Genomic DNA, 23,559 nt, shown 5'->3' on the forward strand with positions numbered 1-23,559 from the left:
ATTTCTGTTACCTACTTGGTTGCTCTGTAGTTTATTTTTAGAATCAGAATCTACTGTTATAAATATAACCAAATTAAAAAAGTAAGTTTGAAAAGTATCCCAGAAGAATAAATTAAAATTTTCATTAGCTATTTAACAGACATTCAAGTAGAAACATGATTTTAAGGAAAAAAAAATAACCATTTCTGATTCTGGGCCTACTCCTTTCAGAGGATAAGGAGATAGGATAAAGTCAATTTAATTTCCTTTATGGAAGCAGATTGTTTAGTTTGTTCCACCTTCAGCTAGGATTTCCCCATGTTTTACCCTGAAGAGGATTGTGAAGTTTAGATTTAGAAAAAAAATAAATCAAGAATACATTCCAAATGCTTTGAATTGCCTTTTGCCTTTCTTCTCTCTGAGGCAAAAGCTATCATTTAGAAGATGGGCATGGTGGTAGTTAAGTGTAGGAGGGAGTACAGATTAAGTAAATAAAACTTAACCCTAGTATAATCTAGGGGCTTCTGTGATACAGCTTTCCTCCAGGGTACAACAAAATAGTAAAATAAATCAGTGATATTTTGGTACTATCACTTGACATAATTCCTTACTCATTGAAGAGAACAACCAGAATTTCAACAGGTAATAAATTAGGTCCCACTCAGATATCAAAAGGTATCTTCTCTATGTAATATTAACTGTCTTTAATTTATCTGTTGCATGCTTATATGTATGCATTGAATCAAAACATATCAAACTTTGTAAAGAAAGGTTTACAAAGCCAGGGATCTATAGAATTCCCAAAGCAACTTTTGCCTCTGAGATGGTAATTTTATTATTACACATTTTAATATCACCTGGCTAGTATATATTGAATGATCTGGTACTTGGAACTGCTTAAAAGAAAAAAATGTGTTTCTGTTGAGTTGATTTAAAAATAATTTTTCAAGCAGATGCATTGAAGTCTAAGACCTTCTTGATTTTTCAAAGTTAGATTCATTCACTGTTTCCAAGCAGTTTTCTTACATTATAAAGCTGAGAAGGATTCAACAGTCAACCCTTAAAGGTTTGCTTTAGGATATGGATTAAGCATTGTAAATATAGAACATACTCGGTGCCATGATGCGTGTTTACCTTGAATGCAGGGATAGAGAGGAGAAAAACAAATAGAAGCTATGGGAAGAGATGTTCTGTCATGTGAAAACACGCAAGCTATGCTTTGTGAATATTTCAGACACATCTACTCCCTATGAAGGAGTCACAGGATTTCATTATAAGGGTTTCATTACAGTGGGTGTGACTAGGGATGGTTTCTTGACTTCAAAATTGAGTTTTAAAAAATATACCTCATGGAATGGGGGACACAGAGAGTAGTTGCTTTGGAGTCTTTCTATGTAACTTTCATCCGCAGTGCCAGTGTTGGAAGATGAACGGAGTAGGACTGGGTTGATGGGTGGGAGGGAAGAAGGAAAGGTCAGATATTCTTTGTCCACATAATGGAAAACTTACAATGCCCGGGCAGCTGTAAAACACAGATTTCAAGACCTCTAAACCTCCCCAGCCTGGGAAATATTCTAATTTGGTAAGATTCTGTAGAAGAATATGCCATGCATTCTGTCACTGGATGCAAGCCTACTGTTTGTGCTGCTGGTGGCTAGCATTCTTGTGCAAGGTGCTATCTGCTTAGTATATATGAGTATATATAAGCATAAGTATATGCTCAGTGGTTTTCTTTTCAATGTTTTGTAGGTCCCTATGAAATAATCACTTATTAGTCCCTGAAATAGAGAGCTTGTTTTTTTTTTAAGTTTTAATTCCTATCAAGTAGAAATTTAATTATCAGATAAGTTGTATCTTTCCTCTTATTTTGCAGACAACATTCATTCACCAGAGCTAATAGGAAGTTTAGTTTCTAGGGATGCATTTCTAGGTAAGTATGAGTGAAATCAGAGTTTTTACTGGAAGGGAAGATTCTGATAGGTTAATATTCTGTCAGTGGGGTCATTTTTGAATGAAGTGGATTGAGATGCCATCCAAATAGGAAGATATAGTCTAGCCTGGCCTGCCCTATAGTCTAGCACTTCCCGTGTGTTTTCCCAGGGGGAAATATTTATTTCTTCATGTAACCTGTCTGGCCCCGTGGGTGTCTAGGTTGTGACTAATAATTGGCACTGATGACACAATACAAAATCCTTCTGAAGACTCAGGTCAACCAGTGTGCCTTATGGATCAGGTAGTTTTATGCCACCTCACATCCAGCTGTCTTAATATTTATTTATTTACCAGGCTTGGGCTTGGGCCTGAGCACTGTCCTTGGGTTTTCTCAAGGCTAGAGCTCTACCACTTGAGCCACAGCACTACTTCTGGCTTTTTTCTATGTATGTGGTAACGAACTCAGGTCTTTGTGCATGCCAAACAAGCACTCTTACCACTAGGCCAAACTTCCGGTCCACAGCTGTCTTAATACTTTTAACTGCCCACAAAAGACTGCAATGCCTGAGCTGGGTATAAGAGTGTAATTTCCTTTTAAGTACTCATTGGGAAACTTTGGTAGTAGATTATAGGTCCCTGAACTTTCTGTTGAAGAAAAGGCTCAGGTTTTCTTTAGAGTTCCACTTGACTGTTTATAATTTCTGCCTCATTTCTGACTACCCATTAAAGGACCAAACAAATCACACAAACTTAAACAATCCTAGTTTATTTGGAAAGGAGTAGTTTTGCCAGACTCTGAGTCTTCCATTGAAGCATGAAGCCCCACATATACCTGTGCTTGGTCGTGCAATTCTGAAGATGAAGAAATACAGAACCAGAGTGACAAAAGCACTTTGCTGTCACATTGCTGTTTACTGACAGCAGTCTGCCTCTTAATCCAACATGGAGCTGGTTTTAGGTGAATTAAGGCCTGCTAACATGGGAAAGCCCATGGGAAGGATTTATTTAAACTCTCTGAGAGTTTTGGCCAATCCTCCCTCCCCTGTAACACTGCTGAGACATACCGTGGAATTGGTGGAATTGGATGTGATGAGTTTTGTCAAAGCAAAGGAAGTGGTGTAGACAGAAGAAACAAAGCTGGAGGAAATGGGGCTTCTCTGAATGGAGATGTCTGAATAGTAGAGCATTATGTACAGATGGGAGCTAAGATGGGTCTTTATCAGTCATCTCCAGCCCCTAGCACAAAGTGAAAGTGCCAGGCTTTCAGATGACACTGAGAGTCCTTTAGAAGAATGGAAAATTGAGACCCTAGAAATAAATAGTAGAGCAGTTCAGCATGTGTCGAATTACCAGGTGTGATGATGAAATAGTGATGTTGCTTTCTGATGTAGTTTGTAAAAGCCCAGGAGGAAGAATCTTAGCTGGGCATGTTGCAGCATGTTCTGCTTTATCGCCCAACTCCTTTCAAGGTCAACCCGTCAATCTTGTGCTTACAGCTGGGGACAGTGAGTAGACATTTGGCCTGCTGTTTCCTGCCAACATAAAAATGAGTTACTGCTTTTCTGAGCAAAAGCCCAGCAAATTTGACATAAGTTTAACTGAAATGCAAGCCAAGCACTTGATACTTTAATAGAAACAACCATGGAGATGAAGTAGTTCTAGAAATGAGTTCTTTTGGCCAGCACACATATTCAGAAGAAGGTAGAAGAGTTATTTTACTATCATGGCTAACGTGAGAATTCCAGTGTTGTAAGGAAAACTTTGAAAGTGTTGGTAGCTGGGATACCCGAGCCTAAATAAAGGACCCACTGTCGATAGAGGTTGATGGAGGAGGAGATACTGTTGGCATATCTGAATACAAGTTATGAATATGCTAGAATTCCATTGTATATTTCCAGTGATGGGTAGAATTGTTTAATGTCCAAGAAGCTAACAGCTGGAAATAAAATAAAGAAGTATGGATCTCAAACTGCTATAATAGAATGAGCATGTACTCGAAGTGAGAGACCTCATGGTCTGGTTCGTTTGTTCTTTCTTTTTTTCTTCTAGTTATTTTTCTCTCTTATATATTATTAGAATTTTCTTCAAGAGCATTATTTTTTAATAAAAGATTTTATTAACACTGATTTTTACATCATATTTCAAATGCCATATTTAACAAACAAGTATTCAAGAAGGGAATCTCTATATGTTACAATCACTGGCACATAAGTTTTAGGACATAAGTAAAATTAAGCTGAGACTATGTCATAGATCTATATAATATAACATTATGTCAATAGAGTATATAGCTATTTGTTTCTTGATCAGCCTCTACACCCTCCTCCTAGTTCCATATCTGTGTGTGCAGTCAATTATCAGATGACATAATGGGGTTGATTTTAATGTAAAAATTACCTATCATGGTGTTTAGCACTTAGTAATCTTCAATTACTGCAGTACGTGGTTTAATATAATAGAAAGTAGGAGGAGCCTGCTGCATCCCTTGGGGAAGCTATTCATATACAAATCAAGCTTATCACTCCTCTGAAACTTTACAAAGCCTAAATCCAAAATGCTCTGAAATCCAAAACTTGCAATTCTGGCATTACAATTTTGTAATTGATGCTAGTAAAGTTTATGCAGATATTCCTGTATTTGAAAATATTTAATATCGGAGACTCTTCTGGTCCAGAGCATTTCAAACAAGAGGTTCCCAACCTGATTTTTCTATGCCATGCCAATCTGTATGGCCCATATAACCAGAAATGTACAGGAAGAGCATTCTGGGACATATAGTTCAGCCTAACCATATTGAGACATTATGGTGCTAATATCAGGTTTAATTGCATAGCTAATGTAAAAATCAGGTCACTCTATTCCCTATTGTAGTGGAATCTCTATTGGGATTAAATTTGATATTGAGTCAAGAATCTCTCATCATAATTATCCTCCCCAAAACAAAGGACTCTCAATGAAAGCCCATCTATGATTTTTCTGTGGCACTTCCCAAAGGTAGAATACTAAACAATTTAAGCACAAAAGTTATGCTGTTAACATATATTTTGCAAGAGGTTCTTTACTCTCAGCCCAGGCCCATGGGTGGAACAGACGCAGTGCTGAGGGCTCAGCTGGTTGTGTGTCCTGTGCTGAGTGTGGGCAGGCTGCGATTACCAGGGGTGTTTGAGGAAACAGGATAGAGTGGACTCTGCTTTGCAGCTTGCAGATGGCCAGGCAGCTGTGCAAGACAGTGAGCCAGACTGTATGAGTGAGGCTGACCTGATACTAATCTCTCGGTACTTGTAACTTGGAGAGAATTTCATCTGAAAAGATGGAGAGCTGAATGAAAAGTTACTTAAATAGATAATGGGTTCTTGGTAAGTATCAGTTATTAAAAAGTAAAACTGAGAAAGTAGGGCTTGTGACTGCTTTCCCTTCAAGTCTTTGAGCTGCTGCCATCAGATTCTTGTTCCCTCCTCTGACATTCTGAGTCAAAGTCTGTGATTTAAATAGAAGGCACTTGACCGAGTGCTCTTGTGACCCCAGCTTCCAATGAGGACTGGCCCGGTGGGGGGTAGGGGTGTCCCCACAGATCTACTGACTGTCAGATGACATGCCCAGCAAAGGACACCCTCACCCCTCCCTGCCCCAGCCTTGTCCCATTTTTCTGTGCACTGGTCCTGAGTTAGAGGAACTGTTAAGAATCGGTGGGTGAGGTGCTCCCACTGGCACCATTCTGTGTACAATGCCTGTAGACTTGTATATGACCCCTCCCTCTAATATTGTAAAAATGATATACAATTGTCGTGAATTTCGTGTCAACACATTCCATTCTTCGTTGATGCCATAAATGGATGCCAGAAACCAAAACAAACTAAACAGAAGGCACTATCTCCCGATGGCTTTTCAGCTAAGATTGCTGCTTTATGTTGGCATATCTTGAGATTTTGTTGTTATTGTTTGTGTTTCCTTTTTTGTTTGTTTTTTTTGGTTGGTCATGGGACTTGAACTCTGGGCCTGAGCATTGGCCCTGAGCTATTCAGCTCAAGGCTACTGTCCTACCCCTGGACCTGGTTGTTCTTGAGCTTTCAGCTCAAGGACAACACCTTACCCATTGAGCCACAGTGCCACTTCTGGTTTTCTGGTAGTTAATTAGAGATAAGAGTCTCACAGACTTTAGTGGGTGGCTTTGAAAAGTGATCCTCAGATCTCAGCCTCCTGAGTAGCTGGGATTACAGACGTGAGCTACTGTGCCTAGCTTTATTTTCTATTTTGCTGTTGCTGCCATCATCTTTTTTTTTTAAATATGCATTCTTTCTTGAGTTCTTAAAAAAAAGGAATGTGTCCATCCTCGTTTTGCCTATGTTGGCCTCTTGAAGATCATCATAGGACATTTCGACCCCTAGCCAGCGCTATTCCTTTATTTCTGACAACATCAGAGGGTAGGAACCCAGTCCTTAAAGGATGCAGGGATTATTCTAGGGAGGGTCACTTGAAGTTGCAAATGGGATGAAGAAGACATTGGATTTTGAGAAGTCAGTCTCAACCGTTGGACCAGAAAGCAAGCCAGCCCTGGAGCTACGAACCTGTTGTGTTTCCTAAATGTCTACTAGGTAGCTATCCCCAACTACTGATAGCTGGGGGTGGAAAGTGTGAAATTCTCACGGATAGCTAGAATGTGATCCAGATCCATTAAATGGTAAGGAAATAGAGCCTTGTACTTCTAATTTGGCTCTAGCCCGTGTATCACCTTGTATAAGCTACCGATCCCCTCTGAGCCAGTTTCTTGATCTGTAAAGAAGAGATGCTGGTGTTTACTACTACTTTTAGCCAATACAGACTTGGTCCCTCATTGCCTCGTAATGAGGCAGTGTGGTTTCAGCCAGCAATGGAGGAAGACCAGAAGCTGGCTGCTTGTATGGCTTTTTATACCCCTGGGAACCTCCCATGAGATGGCCGAAAAACAACCTAGCCTGCTATGTTACTTCCTAGTTTCTTAAGTAAGTCCCCTGTACCGTAGCTAAATTAAGACGATCAGATCTTTTTATGTAAACTTTTGATTTCTTGGAATAAGGTTTTCCTGTTACTGTTGGGTCACAGATTCCTAGCATAAAATCTTGTGTCCTGAAACTAATTTATGTATTTCTTCCATAGAGTTTTAGTTTGATGAAGTAATTAGTGAAAGCCTATCATGAGCTAAGTCTTATAGCTCCCAATATTTTAATCACAAAGAAATTCCATTTCTCTTTTTCGTCCTCCTCAGCACAAATCTGTATTGTTTTTAAGGGTCTATCTTCCATAATTTCTGAGCAAAAAACTAAAGCTAAAAGGACAAGGGGCATGGTTCAACTGGTAGAATGTCTGAAGCCTTGAGTTAATTCTCTGGTACTACTAAAAGATTATATAAGTTAGTAGTCAGCCAGTCAGCCAAGCCAGACAGACAGAAAATGAATTGACTCTGTTTTTCAGGGCTCAGAGCATAATACCATGATGGTAGCTTATGGCAGAGTTGCTTCAAGGGTGACAGAGAGCAAGAAGTAACTAGAGCCTCACTATTCTCTTTAATGGCACTCTCATCCCTATTACCAGAAGATCTCTCATTAGTTCCTCAAGTTTTCTTCATCTCCCAATAGAGCGACACGAGAAGAAGACATGAACACCTAGACCTTTAGGGAACGTTCAAGCCAAAGCAACACATCCACATTCTAGGGGACATGTCTCTTAGAATATGTTCCATTCTGGCTCCTAAGGAGATTTTTTTTTTTTTTTTTGGTCAGTCATGGGGCTTGGACTCTGGGCTTGGGCACTGTCCCCGAGCTCAAGGTTACTGCTCTACTCCTGGAGCCACAGCACAACTTTCGGTTTTCTAGTGGTTTATTGGAGATGAGTCTCCTGGTCTTTAATGCCTAGTGTCTGGGCTGCCTTTGAACCTCGATCCTCAAATCTCAGCCTCCTGAGTAGCTAGGATTAAAGGGGTGAGCAACTGTGCCCAGATAGGAGATGGTTTTAACTTCTTACATCTAGGACTAGAAGGAGGCATAAATTTGTAATTGCCTCTTCTGTGAAATAGTAGTTTTCTGAGACTTGGAAATTATAGCCCTCTGCTTGACAACCCCCTGCCCGTAATCTTCCAAAAAATAGATTTATTTCCTAACTCTGGGAAGTCTCCTTTTTTCTTTAGGTCATTTTTGTTCTCTAGGAATAAAATTGTAGTTCCTGTAGTAAAGTTTGCTATGTGCTGAAGATTATAAAGTTTTATTGTAGAGATTGATGCAATTAGAAAACTAAAACTCTGAAAGAATGCAAGGTAGCTAAAACTGTTCTTAAAACACATTCAACAAATGAATAGCTCATCCTTTATTTCCTGGAGCCTCTGGAGAGATTTGAAAAGAGGGGTGAGAGCATATTGCCTTGCTTGAAAACATCAAGTATGATTTTGGCAGAAATCACAGAACAGCTACTGTAGATACTAGATTTTTGGGCAGTGAGATGTTTGCTGGTTTGAGGTTTTTCTTTGGCAGTTGTTGTATTTGAAATTCTCGGCTCCTTTTGAAGATTCAGTAAGAATAAGTTATTCATTTCCAGCATGAAAGAATTCAGTAAGTGTAGTTGGGCACTAGTAACTCATGACTGTAATCCTAGCTACTCAGAAGGCTGAGATCTAAGGATCACAGTTTGAAGCCAGTCCTGGCAGGAAAGGCTGTGAGATTCTTATCTCCAACTAACTAGCAAAAAAAGCAAGAAGTAGAGCTATAATACAGAATGTTAGAGCCCTAACCTTGAGCACTGTAAGTTCAGAAACAGCATTCAGGCCTTGAATTCAAGCCCCAGAATCTCCCCCTCCAAAAAAAATCACTAAGTAGTGTTTATATGTTGTGATAATAACCCTACTGACACTTTCTCCCCCCCACAAAAGATACACATCTAATGACTGAGACTAAGATGTGAATGAACACTAAGTGTTTAAAGAACTACAGTCTAGAGTCAAGCCATTAGAAATCATTAAACAGTTAGGTTGATCAATACAGGAAAACAAAACACTCCCCCCTTCCACTCCTTCCCAAAAAGAAACAAAAAGAAAACAGGCAGTCTTGTTTTATTTAGTTAGTTATTTATTTATGACGGTCATGGGGCTTCGACTCTGGGCCTGGGCATTGTTCCTGAGCTCTTCAGCTCAAGACTACTGCCCTACCCCTTGAGCCTCAGCACCACTTCTGGTTTTTTAGTGGTTAATTGGAGATTAGCAGTCTTTAGTCCCCGGGCTGGCTTTGAACTGAGATCCTCAGATCTCAGCTTCCTGAGTACAAGTGTTAGGCACCTCGCCCAGCTCCAGCCAGGAGCTGATTCTTGAGTGACTCAGAATTAGGGGTGGCCTTTAATGCAGTCATGGTTGCAGAGAGGAGCTACATGACTGACATTGCTCATATAGAGTATTCAAGTGTCCTGATTAAAAGTAACTACAGGTGGAAAAAATTCTCCATCCATCACTATGATCAGAAAAAAAAATCCATAGTCAGATGACAGTGTGCCATTCCCTCTCAACATCCTACACTCTGAAGGTGCCGCAGCTGGCAGGTCTTCATGCCTCTGATCTGTTTCTTGAATTTACTAGGTATGTGAGTTTGCAGGCCAGCAGGGTCCAGTTACAAACACCAAGAAGGGGCCTGGTCCTTAGAGGGTAGGTCTGGGTGGACAAAGGTAGAAGAAGCCTGTCCCCAATAGTTCTTTCACTCACATCCATATACATCGTCTCATAGTGGAGAGAGTCTCACCAGAATGACTAAATGGGTGGGGATTCCTGTTTCGTCTTTTTAATCAATAGTCTCTAGGGACATAGAATTCAATGCCTTCTAATTTGCCAGTCAGTGCTTCCTATTCACATCTGGTATATTACTGAACTGGCACTTTGTAGCAGTGAGAGGGTAAGCCCTGCCTTTCCTTAGGGATGCTGTATCCATCTCAGGGCATCCATGAAGCTGGTCCTCCAACCTCTTCTCTGTTGATGATCATGTCTGTTCTTTGCAGACCCAGCACATAGCTACCTAGTAAGTACTTCGTTCACAGCTGCTACTTATCACATTTTCAGCCTGTTACACAGACTTCTGGGCACGAAGCTGGCTCCTTATCTGAAAGGCACATCTTTGGGCCCTTGACTCACCACTTCTCACTGTAATTTAAGCTCCCTTTCCCACAGTGGCTGGTAGGTAATATTGTGGACACATGATTTTCAGGGCAGGCAGGTGTGGTGTATTTTAAGCTGATGAGTCAAGACATAGTTATTGCTCATGAAGACAGATAAGGCTCCCTGCTCCTTAACTGCATTTACAGAAGTTTTTTGGGGGGGGCTCGCTAAATGGTACCAGGCCTTCACTACGTTGGTGTGTCCTCCTCTCACTTACTCAAATCCTTTCCTCCTGTGTGGGTCCATGGCTGACTTTTCTGTTATAGGTCCTTTGATGTTTGGTAGCTCAGAGAACAATTTAATTTATTTGCACGTATACCAAAAGGAATATTAATTAAGATGGGAGTTTGTAAGGCTTTGTACATGATATGTGATGGGTTCTGTTTATGGAACAAGTTGAGTCCTTGTTGCATGACCCAGGCTCATCTTGAATTCCTGGCCTTAAATGATCTTCTTGTCTCAGCCTCATTTTGTGTTGGGATTATATGTGTGCCCTGTCAAATGTTTAAGTGCTTCTTTTATCCAATAACCTTACTGTGGAGTAAATCATCTCCCTCCCTCCCTCCCCATAGTTTTCTCTGTCAGTGTTGTATCTACTCAGAAGCACTGACAAAGTGTCCACATGTGACACTCAGTGGTAAGTGCTCCCAAGGAGGTCACTGTGGAGTGGGGCATTGCTGCCTGCAGCTCAGAAGTTGGTGAAGTACTAGTGTACAAAGGGATTCACTGTTTGGAGAAGAGAGTTATTTATGTGTGGCCTGAAGGAGGGTCAGATGATTGATTGTGTAAATGGAGATGTTCCCCAACTGAAGAAAGGGCAGGGGAAGGAAGGAACATGGTGTGGGTGGGGTGGGAAGCAAGTAAGTGAATTAAAGCTCAAGTTAAGGGTGCTACAGGGAGGCATACAGTTAGAAAGAATGACTCCATCATGAAGCACCATATTCGTGGTTTAGATTTTTTTTCTTATTGGGATGGCTGGGTGTTCTGGAGAGCTGTTTTTTTGTTTGTTTTTTTTTAAGACATAAAATTTATCATTTTTTCATACATAATTCATTTGATTGTAATTTCATACATAATTCTTTTGATTTCAGAACATTATTGATTATTCCTTTATTCTCCTGTTTCCCTTAGCATCTGGTGACCACTCTTGTACTCTCTATGAGTTTATTGATTCTAGAAATATCATATAAATGGAATCATACAAAGTGTGGCCTTTTGTGTCTGGCATTTTCCACTTAGCATAATGTTTCAAAATTCATCCATATTTATTCTTTAAGATTTTTTTTTGTGCCAGTCCTGGGGCTTGATACTCAGGGCCTGGGTGCTGTTCTTCAGCTTCTTTTGCTCAAGGCTAATACTCTACCACTTGAGCCACAGGGACACTTCTGGCTTTTTCTGAATACTTTATTAGAGACAAAAATTTCATGGACTTTTCTCCTCAGGTTGGTTTTGCACTGCAATCCTCAGATCTCAGCTCCTGAGTAGTTGGGATTACAGGTGTATGCCAGTGGCACCCAGCTCTTCCTCCTCCTCCTCTCCCCTCCTCCCCCCTCCTCCACTTTTCTCCCTTCCCTCCCCCTCTCCCTCCCCCTCTCCACCACCTCCTCCTTGTCATCGTCTTGTTGTTATTGTTGTTGTTGTTGTTGTTGTTGTTGTTGTTGTTGTTGTTGTTCTTCTTCTTCTTCTTCTTCTTCTTCCTCCTCTTCCTCTTCTTCTTCTTCTTCCTCTTCCTCTTCCTCTTCCTCTTCTTCTTCTTCTTCTTCTTCTTCTTCTTCTTCTTCTTCTTCTTCTTCTTCTTCTTCTTCTTCCTCCTCCTCCTACTGTTCTGTTGTATGGATTGACCATATTTTAAAAATCTGTCTGCCAATTGATTGACATTTGGGTGGTTTCTCTTTGGGGAGGATTGTGAATAATGTTACTATTCCTGTGCAAGTTTTTATAGGAACATATGTTTTACATTTTCTTGATTATACACCTAGGGGTATAATTTCTGGGGTAACTCTTTGCTTAACTTTTTGAGAAACTATAAGACTTTTCCAAGTCATTGAACATTTTAAGAGATCAACATAGACCCAGATTTTAACATCAAGCACTTTAGCACTTTTTTTTTAAGGTTTAACTATTTTTACTGTCATGTTTTCTTATTTCATCTGATCATACCTCACACATCTGAGATCTGTCTGGCTCTTTCAAGTCTTGTTGACATAATTATCATAAAGGAATCTGCATAGGATGGAACACAAAGAAGCAATGTCAGGACATTCCATCTCCCTCTATCATGTAGCATAGAAAACAAGCTTTCTTTTTTTAAAACAGAACCCCTGATTAAATTATAGGCTATTATTAGGGCATTTATTATACTTATAAACTGTACTTGGATTCCCTGTAATTTGTCATAATTAATGCAAGAGTTCAAGAGCAGAAAACCAGGATCAGGTTGTGGCATGCCTTTCTCTTTTGCAACACTTGGCTATCATTGGCTATTTGTTTATTTATTTATTTATTTAATTTTATCTTTTTAAAAAATGAGTGCTTAAGATCCTTGTGTGTTTGTGTGCATTTAAACATTCTTTTTAGGAAAGAACTGTAATCCTTTGACTCATTGAAACATAAGGAGTCTAAGAAATTAGTTTTTTTTTGGCAAAAGATGGGATTTATTGATCAATTGAAAACTTGTAAAATTGAAATTTTGCCAAGGAAATCTTGTCTGATTATATTTGGGATGTGTGCATGTTATTGTTTTCATGCGTGCACATGTATTAGCTAGTTTTGTGCAAAAGGCTGGAAGAGAAACTTTTCCTTTTAAGGTTATTTTTGTCATTTCTAGCTTTAGCATTTTTCTTTTGTTCTCCCCCCCCCCATCCCCACCCTGGGCGTTAGTTCCATTTTTGCATCATTGCTAGAGTGTTGGGTTTGAAGGCTGTTAATGCAGGGTTTTAATTTGTTAACTTGAACATTCATTAAATATAAAAGCTTTGAGATAGTACCTGGATCCAGGTACCAAACACGTTATTATAATTCACTAGTCATGAACCAGAATTCTTCCCAAGGGTTTTCAGGATGGAGGGACAGAGAAAGGGCGGCATTCAGGTTTCTATGGTTGCATGCCTGTACATCACCATTTATCTAGTTGAGGAAGAGGAGGGCTGGGTTTTCAAAGCCCTTCTTCAAAAGCATGAGAACATAAACATTAGGGGTAGAACTACTTTCACTTTTATGTGCATTTTTCAACTTCAGTGGAACTGAGGCCCTGCTGTAAATGCCTGGAAATCTGATCCTACCCAGTAGTTGGCACTGTCCTGGTGCTGTCTAGCTTTGCCTTGCAGAAGCGGGTGCAACCTCATTTGGAAGCTTTCCATTTTAAGTGCAAAAAACTGGACTTGGATTTTTCTTTTCTTTTAAAGTTTTCCTCCTTTAGCAAATAGCTCAGGCTTGACCATACTGCCACAATAAAACTTCTCCAAAAGGCTTTCACAACCAGATTTATTCCTATACATCTCACCTGTCCCACCTCAGAGTGACACTCAGCTCCTTGTTGCTTTTATCGGGGACATAGACTAAGGGAACAGGAACCCCTGCTGGCACTGTAGCTCTCCAAAGGGAATAAGGTGGGCACAGGCACTGCCTCTGAGGACTTTACTGTGGTAGCCATAGTCATATTCATTCCTGTTTCACTGGAGATGTGACCAAAATCAGATCTCAAGGCACAAGTATCTAGCCCCTGAGCCCCTAGAGCCTTGTTGGTGGTTCTGTGGTAGTGAGGCTCATATTTTTATTTTCTAGCTAAGAAAAATGAACAGACCTGCAAGTAAAACACAGTGGCCTAATAAATAGATAAATTCTTCATATGACAATTAGAAGAGATTAAAGATCCTAGAGGTATATCTCTTAAACTGGAGAATCATCTTAGAGGATGTGATTTTCAAAGGATTCTTTGATCACCTCTGTCAGAAGGACAAATGCTCTATTGATGGGAACTAGAATGGCATTTTCACTACCATGAATCCCAAAACACCTTCCTTTTCAAAACTTTAGCCAAGAAAGGAACTTGGAAGTGTCACTTGCCACAAGGATGGGAACTTTCAGGGAGGGTGAGGCCTCTGGAGTCCAGAGTTATCTACCCATGCTCCCTTGTGATGTTTGGTAACAGTGATCTGAACTCCTTTTCTACTTCAGTCAAAGAAACCTGCTTTTAACTAACTAATGAATCTTCTCTTTAGAGTAAAAGAAAAACCAAAAAGGTAAATGTTACCATTACTTAGCAATCATAATTAGCAATCACCAATTCTTAGAAGAGTCATTCTGTTTTGGAGGTGGAGAGCAAGAGAATCACCATTTAAAGTCAACCAGGTCCTAAAAGTTCTTGAAATTGCATCTCATTCAGAGGCTTGGAGCAGTGGTACAGAACCTGTTGTCCCAGGCACAGGTGAAATACAGAGGCTGGAAAGAAGTGTTGGGTGACTGTTATCCTTAGCAGCATATCTCAGATTGGCCTGAGAATTTAGCAAGTCCCTACCTTGAGAATAACCAAGGCCAAAGTGGGCTGGAGGCATGGCTCATGTGCCTGCCTAGATTAAATTGGGGCCCTCAATTTAATCCCTAATATAGAGGCGGTGGGGGGGCAGGAGAGTGTGAGTGAGACAGAGAGAGAATGAGGAGAGGGGAGAGGGTGTGGAAGGTGAGAGAGAGATAGAGACAGAGAAAAAGAAGAAAAAAAGGAAAGAGAAAGGAGAAAGATATTAAAAAGTTTTCCTTGCAAGTGTAGGTTTCCAAAGTTGATCTCTCTGGAAAATTGGCACATACTTAACTTTCCTGGCATATAGATATAGATTGGTGCTTTTTTTCTTTTTCCTCTTTGCCCTCCACCACTCCCATGAAATTACGTGTTTCCAAAATAAGACTCACTGTTGTATTTTATTGCTGTTATAATTGACTCTCTAATCAAAAGTAAGCAGAACCCAATGATCTAAAAATAGAATTGCAGCTCCTATTTTTTAAATCAAGTCTTCCAATGGGATACTTTTTTTTTACACAAAAGTGCTTTCTGTGCAAAAGTGTTACCAGCCAAACGATTTCCCAAGCCAGCTGAATTTTTTTCTTTTTTTTCCCCCTATAGTCTTACGTAGTAGCAGTCTCATGTGGTAAAGATACCCTGTCATTACTGCAGCTCAGATGCTCTGGATGGTTTCCAGGAGGGAACAGTGCTTTCTGCAGCTCTGAGCTCTCACAGCCCAGCACAAGTCTGCACTCAACCTACGTGACCAGAAAAATCTCAGCGTTCCTTGCTAGACTGTTTCCTAACATAAGATGAATCCATACTAGAACTTGCTCAGATATTGTAGACGAAAACCAGGAGCACCAGGCTAAGGAAAACTGGAGCTGCTGTGTTGGTGGATCCCATGGGTTCACTGGCTAGTGGTCTATTTGCAAAGGAATTTGCTGTTATAAATAGGCTTGGGTGATTATTTTCAGCACATTATCCTAGGGTATCATCTTTTCAAAATGTTTTGTGTGCAAGAGAAATATGGCATTAGGGATCACAAAGGTGATGTGTATCCTTCTAAGCAGAGAGTGTGTTGTAGTTCTCTCATGGATGACTGCACATCCAGTGGACTCATCCTTTAAGAAAGTGCTTGAAATATACACTTCTGTCTTTTTCTCAGGCTTGTAGAGCCACAAGTAAGCAGAAACCACTCAAGATAGGAAGGAATGAGTAGCCCATAGAGTTGATCCAAACTGCATAATTAACAGGAATAGGTGGTTTGGTGCTATTTTAAGAATCTCACTATACTTTTCTTCCATTTCTTTACCATTATTGATTCCTTTCTATCCTAGGATTTTTGCTTTGAGATTACTAAGGGTTCTGTGGTTATTGTCAACTCATTTTTCTAGATCCTTTAGCTTTCCTGAGAAAGGCCAGTGGGACCCTCTGGCAATAGAATCAAGTTAGTACTTTCCTTCTTTGGTTCTCTTTTGTTCTTCTTTCTGAGTTTTGAAAGTAGGGTCTTCCGATTCTAAGTCGCTCATCTTCAAAGATGTATCTGCTTTTACAGTGAACTCTTGGCACTTAAAAGAGTTTTTGATAACTTAAGGACCCTCATACTTGTGGAAGTTTCTCCTAAGTGACTAGGTTACAAACATGAAAGCTCTTTCATAAAAGGCTCCTGGGCACTTCCCAAAGTCTCTTGAAGACAAGCTTACCTCATGTGAATGAGAGCATCTTTGACAGTTCCCTGGAGAACTGGCCCAGAAACACAAGAGGGCTGTTAGAGGAGAAGTTAGGACCCCGTCTAGGGAAACATGAAGGAGATAGAAGAGGGTCCAGGGTGCAGTGTCAAAAGCAGGACATGAAACACCAATCAGACCACCAAACAGGAAGCACTCTGGCTACCTGGTATGAGAAGAGAAACATTCTTCCAGAGCTCATGTTCCCCTTCCTGTTTCAGATTTTACTGAGCTGCCTCTCAGAAGGCGAACCAGATACTGTGCTTCATCAACTAGTTTTAAAGCATGAATCTTCTATGTATTTTAAATGAAGCTACTAGAAAGCCCCACGTTTTGCTTGTCCTTGACAGTGTGCATGCTTTTCAAGGCAGAGGCATTCATGTAAAGCACTTGTGCTAGAATTCCTAGTTTGGGAGAGAAAACTGAGGAACATGAGATCTATCATTGTGACCATGGACAAAGGAAGCTGTGCTCCACCTATGGGAGGAAAGGCAGGCAGGCACATGCTTAGTCTTTGAGCCATGGCTGCTAGTAGGCCTGGACATCTGTTATGTTAATTTATTGCTGGAGTTGAGGAGGGGGCACTGGAAAGGAAGCCAAGGTAGAGACTAGATATGTGAACAGGAGGGGAAAGCTAAAGGATGTTTCTTGTAGGCAAGCTCTTCTGAAGCAATTCAGAATGCTACACTGTTGACTTATGCTATTTGACTTATAAATTTTACGTAAATTTTTTTGTGTTAGAGTTTTGTGTATTCTGCTTTTTGTGAGGAATAAAAGGATAGATTATGACTGTGATTATCAAAAAACTTGCCGTAAAATCATCCCTCTCTTCAGTGTCTTTGATTTCAGAGGGTTTTTTTTTTCCATCAGTCATGGGGCTTGAACTCTGGGCCTGGGTGCTGTCTCTGAGCTCTTAGCTCAAGGCTACCGTCCTACCCATGGAGCCATAATGCCATTTCTGGTTTTCTGATGGTTAATTGGAGGTGAAAGTCTCACAGACGTTAGTGCCCTGGCTGATTTTGAACCATGATCCTCAGATCTCAGCCTCCTTAGTAGCTAGGATTATAGGCATGAGCTACCTCACCCAGCTTCACAGGGCTTTTAAGTGTTCCTATCCTACCTAATGTTAATTTGTGCACATTCACAAACAGTGGTTGCCCTTTTGATAATAGCAGTAAAGAGCTTTTGACTATAAGCTCTTCTGTAGACCCATTCTTCCTGTTTATTGGGACTTGAGATTCAAGATACTATTCTAAGGTGATCAGTGTAAGTTAAAAGCACAACAGGTAGCTCACACCTGTAATCCTAGCTACTCAGGAGGCTGAGACCTGAGGGTCATGGTTCAAAGCCAGACCAAACACTAAAGCCCCAGGAGACTCTTATTTCCAGTTAACCACTAGAAAAATGGAAGTGGCACATGGCTCAAGAGATAGAGGGATAGCCTTGAACTGAAGAGTTCAGGGACAGTGCCCAGGCCCAGAGTTCAGGCCCCACAACCCATGGGGGTGGGGGGAGGGAAGAGCACAGCAATGCCCACTGAACTCAGAGTGATAAATAGCCCCCATTTGGACAAGTGAGTAAAAGGTTTCCTACACACACCAGAGACTTGTCTAAAAGATCAATAAAGACACTTGTTTATATTCAGTAGAATGGTCAGATTAGGTGGGCAGGAACTAAAATTCTTAGAGTGAAACCAGCAAATGATTATGAATTCATCAAGTGAAAGACTGCATGAGAATATGGATAAGAGGTGACTTTTCTGTTCTTTATTCAGTTTCATTGTTTGCCCTTCTGATGAGAATCTAGGCATTTCCACAAAAGACTGACATGACTGCCTTCATTCTTGGTCCGGTAGATCCAAAGAGAAGGAAGAGGCGAAGGCTGGGCTAGGCTGTACTAAGGACTTCAGTTCTTTCTTCAAGTAGGACTTAGGCAGCTACCTCCTAACATGTATGGTATTTCAGGTAGAAGCAGCCATTGGTAGCTCTCAACATTGATGACCTGTCTTCAGGAAAGTTGGATTTCGATTCATCTCTGCATTCCCCAGACTGAAATACATAAAGTCTCTAGGAGCAAACAGGTCATCAGTGTAGCAGTGCTAGGAAAGTGTGACTATGTCATAAGAGGAAGTGGTATCCTGGGAAGTCAGTGAGTGGGATGAGGAGAGGGCTGAATGTGTATGTCATTGTGTGTGTGTGTGTGTGTGTGTGTGTGTGTGTGTGTGTGTGTGTGTGTGTGTCCGTGTCCCAAGGTTCTCTGAAGCTGTTGTGGATTCCTAGACATGTCAGGAAGGAATCTCACTCTGTAAAGCTTTACCTCATCCTTTATCAAAAGCTCATATTCCTTGACCCATTCAAGATGTGTCTGTCCTTTCAAGCTTTCTCCTTTCAAAAATGATATGTTTTTAGACCTTATTCTGGAGAGTAGTGGCTGGTATCTTACTGAAGCAGATGTCCAGGGGTAGAAGAGCATTTTCTTCTTTGTTATAAAGAATGGTTTTTCTCTCTTTTTGTTTTAATTAAAACTTTTTATTAACACCGAGTTTTACATCGTATTTCAAATGTCATCACTGGCACATAAATTTAAGAACATAATTAAAATTAAGCTGAGACTTTATATGTCCACAAATATATCAGTCTATATAATATGTCGATATATGTCTATAGAAGATATATCCTATCATAGGCTTATATGTCTATATAGATATATTTATATCTCCAAATTCATGTCAGTGACCTAGAGTTCCTGAGCATTGAGTCATCACTCTTGCATTGTTTAGATCTGTTACACACGTTAAAAAATGAAGAATGAATTAATAAAAATTATGATCAGTAATTCATCCTGCTGGGCCACCAGTGAGCTTTTTGATGAGAATGCTCTCCAACTCAGAATGTGCAGGATGTGGCACCTGCTACATCAAATGAAGGTAAACATGGGCAGAGGTCACTCTCCATCTTTTATAGAGATGGCCTTTGTCAGTGTCACCCACCGATCCTGCTTTGTACACAATGTTTTGCCTCTAAGGACATCTCTGCAGTGGGAATAGATTCCAAGTTTGTGTTTTTAAGGTTGTTTGTTCCCTTCTTCCCATGAACAGATATCAGTATTACCTGCAAGTCAAAAAGGATGTGCTCGAAGGGCGATTGAGGTGTAGCCTGGAACAGGTGATCCGGCTGGCAGGCTTAGCAGTGCAAGGTAAGGCACTGTCGTGACCAGTGTGTGAAACACAGCATGATGTTTGACTGTGGTGCTTTGGGCCTTCAGATTTACCTAACTCTCCACTCACTGGGGCTCCCTGTCGTGTCAGTGTATCTTAAAGACTATCACGAGGGGAGAAGGCTAGAGGGCAAACAGCACTGAAATAGCACTTCATCCACGAATAAAGTCGGCAAAATAAAACTCACTGAAGGCTGTTGAATAACGGGAGAGGAGGATGGAGAAAATGGAGAGTAAACAAGGGGACACCTGATTAAGATAGTATACATGATCCGTTACTATACACCAAAAAAGATGAATAGCAAGACAGTAACAGGTCCTCTCTAGGGTGGGGGTGGGGCCCAGAGACCCTTGGTAGGAGCAGGGAGAGTGAAGAAGGGTGGACACTGCCAATATGTTTTACATTCATGTAAAACAGTAAAGTGTGTTGAAATGTATTTGGGAAATATAGGATATGGGAGAGAGTTGGAGAGTCAGATGAATCAGGGTACATATATACATATACGTATGCACAAGTGGATGTGCCCTGTATAGGCACACCAGAAGGAACCCCTTTTGTACAACTAACTGATGCTAATTTTAAAAATGTATGGAAAATGATTAAAAATTTAAAGAAGAATGTTTCCTAATTTTTGGTGGCAAGAAAGCAGATTTCACAAAATATTTGCAACTGTTTATTCACACTTAGGCAATTACAGTTTTAGTTGAAGACATAGCAGCTTCCCTCCCTCCCTCCCCTCCCCAGCAACTAAGTAGCTAGGATTACAGGTGTGAGCCACTGTGCCTGGCTAAAATAATTTGATCTGTCTGTCTGTCTGTCTGTCTTGGCACTTGAACTCTGGGCCTGGGTGCTGTCCCTAGGTTCTTTAGCTCAAGGCTAGTGTTAGGATTATAGGCGTGAGGTACCATGCCTGGCTAGTAGATTTCTTTTTGAACATTGCTATCCCTTCCCTTGTTTTCTCCTACTTTCCTTTTTCTGACTCCACTACTCCCCACACACACACCAAATTGTAAAGTTCACTTTATGTGTTATGAGTGTCACTGTTTCATTGGTCATGTCCTTTGTCTCACCATTTTGCTATTCTTCCCTTTCCCAAATGAGATAAATGTATATACAAGACACAAGGTACCAAAACAAAACACAGTAACAACAGGGAATAAACCAAAATGGGGAGGGGGTGATAAAAGAAAAAGAGGAATAATGTCACACAGTACTTTTTATATATACATAGTCATTGGGGGGGGTGATTTAATTGCTCCAGTCCTTATTTTCTTGAATATCTCAGAAATGTCAGTTGTCGTCCTTCCAACAACTGAGTCCTGACTGTCAATTTAGAAACTATGAGCTGAACTTTTCATCCCAAAGTTTGAACTGAAGTTGAACTCTGTGGGTGCTAAGTGTCTGGAGAGGTGACCTACTCTTGACCTCTTACATTCTGGAGTATTCATGTTGTAACTCCTGTTATTTCTCTATGGATAGAAGTACCTTCTGTCTGTCTTCTGAAGGACTAGAAAAGAAGAAATGGTGGCCCATTAGAGGAGGCTGTCAGGGGTAGCATCATTGAAGTAATGGGGGCAGACAACGTAATAGACAGAGGACTGAGAAGACCTAACATGTCTCATGTGTTTAAGTTGGGCCTCTCTCCTTTTCAAAACCTGTCTGTTCATTGATTCCTTTTTTTCTCTCATTGCCGTCTCCCTTCCTTCACCTCTCTTCTCTTGTTTTTCCTTCTTCCTCTTTTAATTCCTCCAGCTTTTCTACCTTCCTTTTTCCTCCTTTTCTTCCTTCTCTTCCCTTTTCTCCTTTTCATCTCTTCCCTTCCTTCCCTTAACTGTATTTTTGAGTCAGGGTCATATTATATAGCACAAGATGAGCTCAAGCTTGTGATCCTTCTCCTCTAGCCTCTCAAATGGTGAGATTACAGATGTACGCCACCATGTTCCATTCTCACTACTTCTTTATGCCCACCATCCCTGTATATGTCGTCTCTGTTATTTTATATGTCCTGCTACCTTACCCAATACCTGAATCAATTTATTGGGTGCTGGTAGATGAAATCAAGACTCAGTGCAGATTTGGATGTTCTGTTAGAGTTAAGAAGCAAGATTTTATCACACACACACACACACACACACACACATACACACACACACACACACACACCCCATAGCCTTTGTGAATTCAGTTCACATGTTCTCCAACATACCATTGTGAGCTAAAAACAGGACAGAACAGAATTTCTGGCATCTTGCAATATGTGAAATTGTTTAGGAGGTGTAAAGATTTTTGAGATTGTTTGCCAAGGGTGATTTACATTGGGAATTTCCAGCTGCAGATATATGAAAAGATTTAGAGATGGATTTGACTCAACAGTTCTTCAAATTAACCTTTTGAGATAAAAAGTCCCTTGGCAGATATTCTTAGGAAAGAAATCTGATTCACATTCAGTAACCAGATAAATACAGATTTGTTTTCCAAGTCTTTAAATAGGCTTTAGAAATTGCTTCCAGATTTTCTTATTCTTAAAAAAAATGTGTCATGGTAACCACCTGTTGATATTTCGTTGCTAGGTTAAGATGGTGACTATATCCAACCAACTAATTTTTATATAATAGTGGTACAGAAAGGGGATGGAATAGAAGAAGAAATGGGGTGATTAATTTGCCATTCTATGTTTAGTATCATATAGTAACTCTTACCCTCCCTTTTTCTTGTCTTCTCAGCTGATTTTGGAGACTATAATCAGTTTGATTCTCAGGAATTCCTCCGAGAATATGTGCTATTTCCGATGGTGAGAATAATTTATTTATCTTAATTGTCTATGTTCTTTGGACATTTAATTATTTCCTTTGAAAATTCTCAGATAATGTTTGCTGTTCCTTGGGGAAAAGAAATGTCTATACATTTATAAAATAGGGACAAATTTTATAAAATACTTTCAGAAAGTGAACATGCCTTTTCTCACATATGTATGTGTGTACATATATAAGCATGTTCACATACGTGCGTATATAGGCACATTTTTTTTTATGCTGGGTCTTGAACTCAAGGCCTGGAAACTGTCCTGGAGTTTTTTGTGGGTTTGCTTCTCTCTCTCTCTCTCTCTCTCTCTCTCTCTCTCTCTCTCTCTCTCTCTCTCTCTCTCTCTCTTTCTTTTGCACAAACAAAGCTTGAGCCATGGTAGTCAGCCACTTCTGACTGTGGTGGTTAATTGAAGCCATCCCAGCCTGGCTTTGAATCATGATTCTCACATCTTCAGGCTCCTAATTACATAGGGTTATAGACATGAGCCGCCAGTGCCCAACGTGTTTTTTTTTTCATCTATTTTTTATTGTAATTAATAGAAGGGTTACGTGATATTTGCCAGATAGATGGTGCATTAATTCCCATACATTGATACCCTTTCACATGTCTTGGTCCCCATTTCCCTCCCCCCCAACCCCACCCCTCATCTTGTTTTCCCCCCTTCCCTATCCAATTTCAAATAACCAAATACAAATATATCCAATATATCAGATAACAAAGTGAGATATTGTAACAATATGAGATAACTAAGGGACAGCAAAAGAGATGAGAGATAACATAGTACATTAAGGACAACAATCATTCATTATATGGCTTATGTTTCTATATCCTAGAGATCCTTTCATTTAGCGTCCTACTATATGGCCTTTTTTTTTTTTTTTTTTTTGCCAGTCCTGGGCTTGAGCTCAGGGCCTGAGCACTGTCCTTGGAGTTTCTCAAGGCTAGAGCTCTACCACTCGAGCCTCAGCACCACTTCCGGCTTTTTTGTACGTATGTGGTACCAAGGAATCAAACCCGGGTCTTCATGCATGCTAGGCAAGCACTTTAACCACTAGGCCAAACTCTAGGCCCCTATATGGCCTTTTGTATCAAGGTTTTGCTCTATTGCAAATCTCTGCTAGAAGAGCCCAAGGTTTCTACTGATTATGACGAATGAGGGAAACCATTGAGCCTAAGTTCCTTTGAGTCTGGCTTACTTCAGTTAATATGATCTTTTCTAAGTCTTTCCATTTCCTAACAA

At 40.3% G+C, this 23,559-nt stretch overlaps 1 protein-coding gene across 1 annotated transcript in view; it reads left to right on the plus strand.

Annotated features, from left to right (window-relative positions):
* Positions 1 to 23,559, plus strand: part of LOC150058398 (tyrosine-protein phosphatase non-receptor type 14-like) — a 146,308-nt gene that overhangs the window by 74,532 nt on the left and 48,217 nt on the right. The window contains exons 4-5 of the mRNA XM_090341202.1: positions 19,395 to 19,492; positions 22,238 to 22,305. Of these exons, the coding sequence (XP_090197328.1) occupies positions 19,395 to 19,492; positions 22,238 to 22,305 (166 nt within the window). The remainder of the gene's footprint in view (positions 1 to 19,394; positions 19,493 to 22,237; positions 22,306 to 23,559) is intronic.

Source organism: Megascapheus bottae, chromosome 10 (genome assembly GCF_031878675.1).
Source record: "Megascapheus bottae isolate mThoBot1 chromosome 10, mThoBot2.hap1, whole genome shotgun sequence".
Classification (NCBI taxonomy): Eukaryota; Metazoa; Chordata; class Mammalia; order Rodentia; family Geomyidae; genus Megascapheus; species Megascapheus bottae.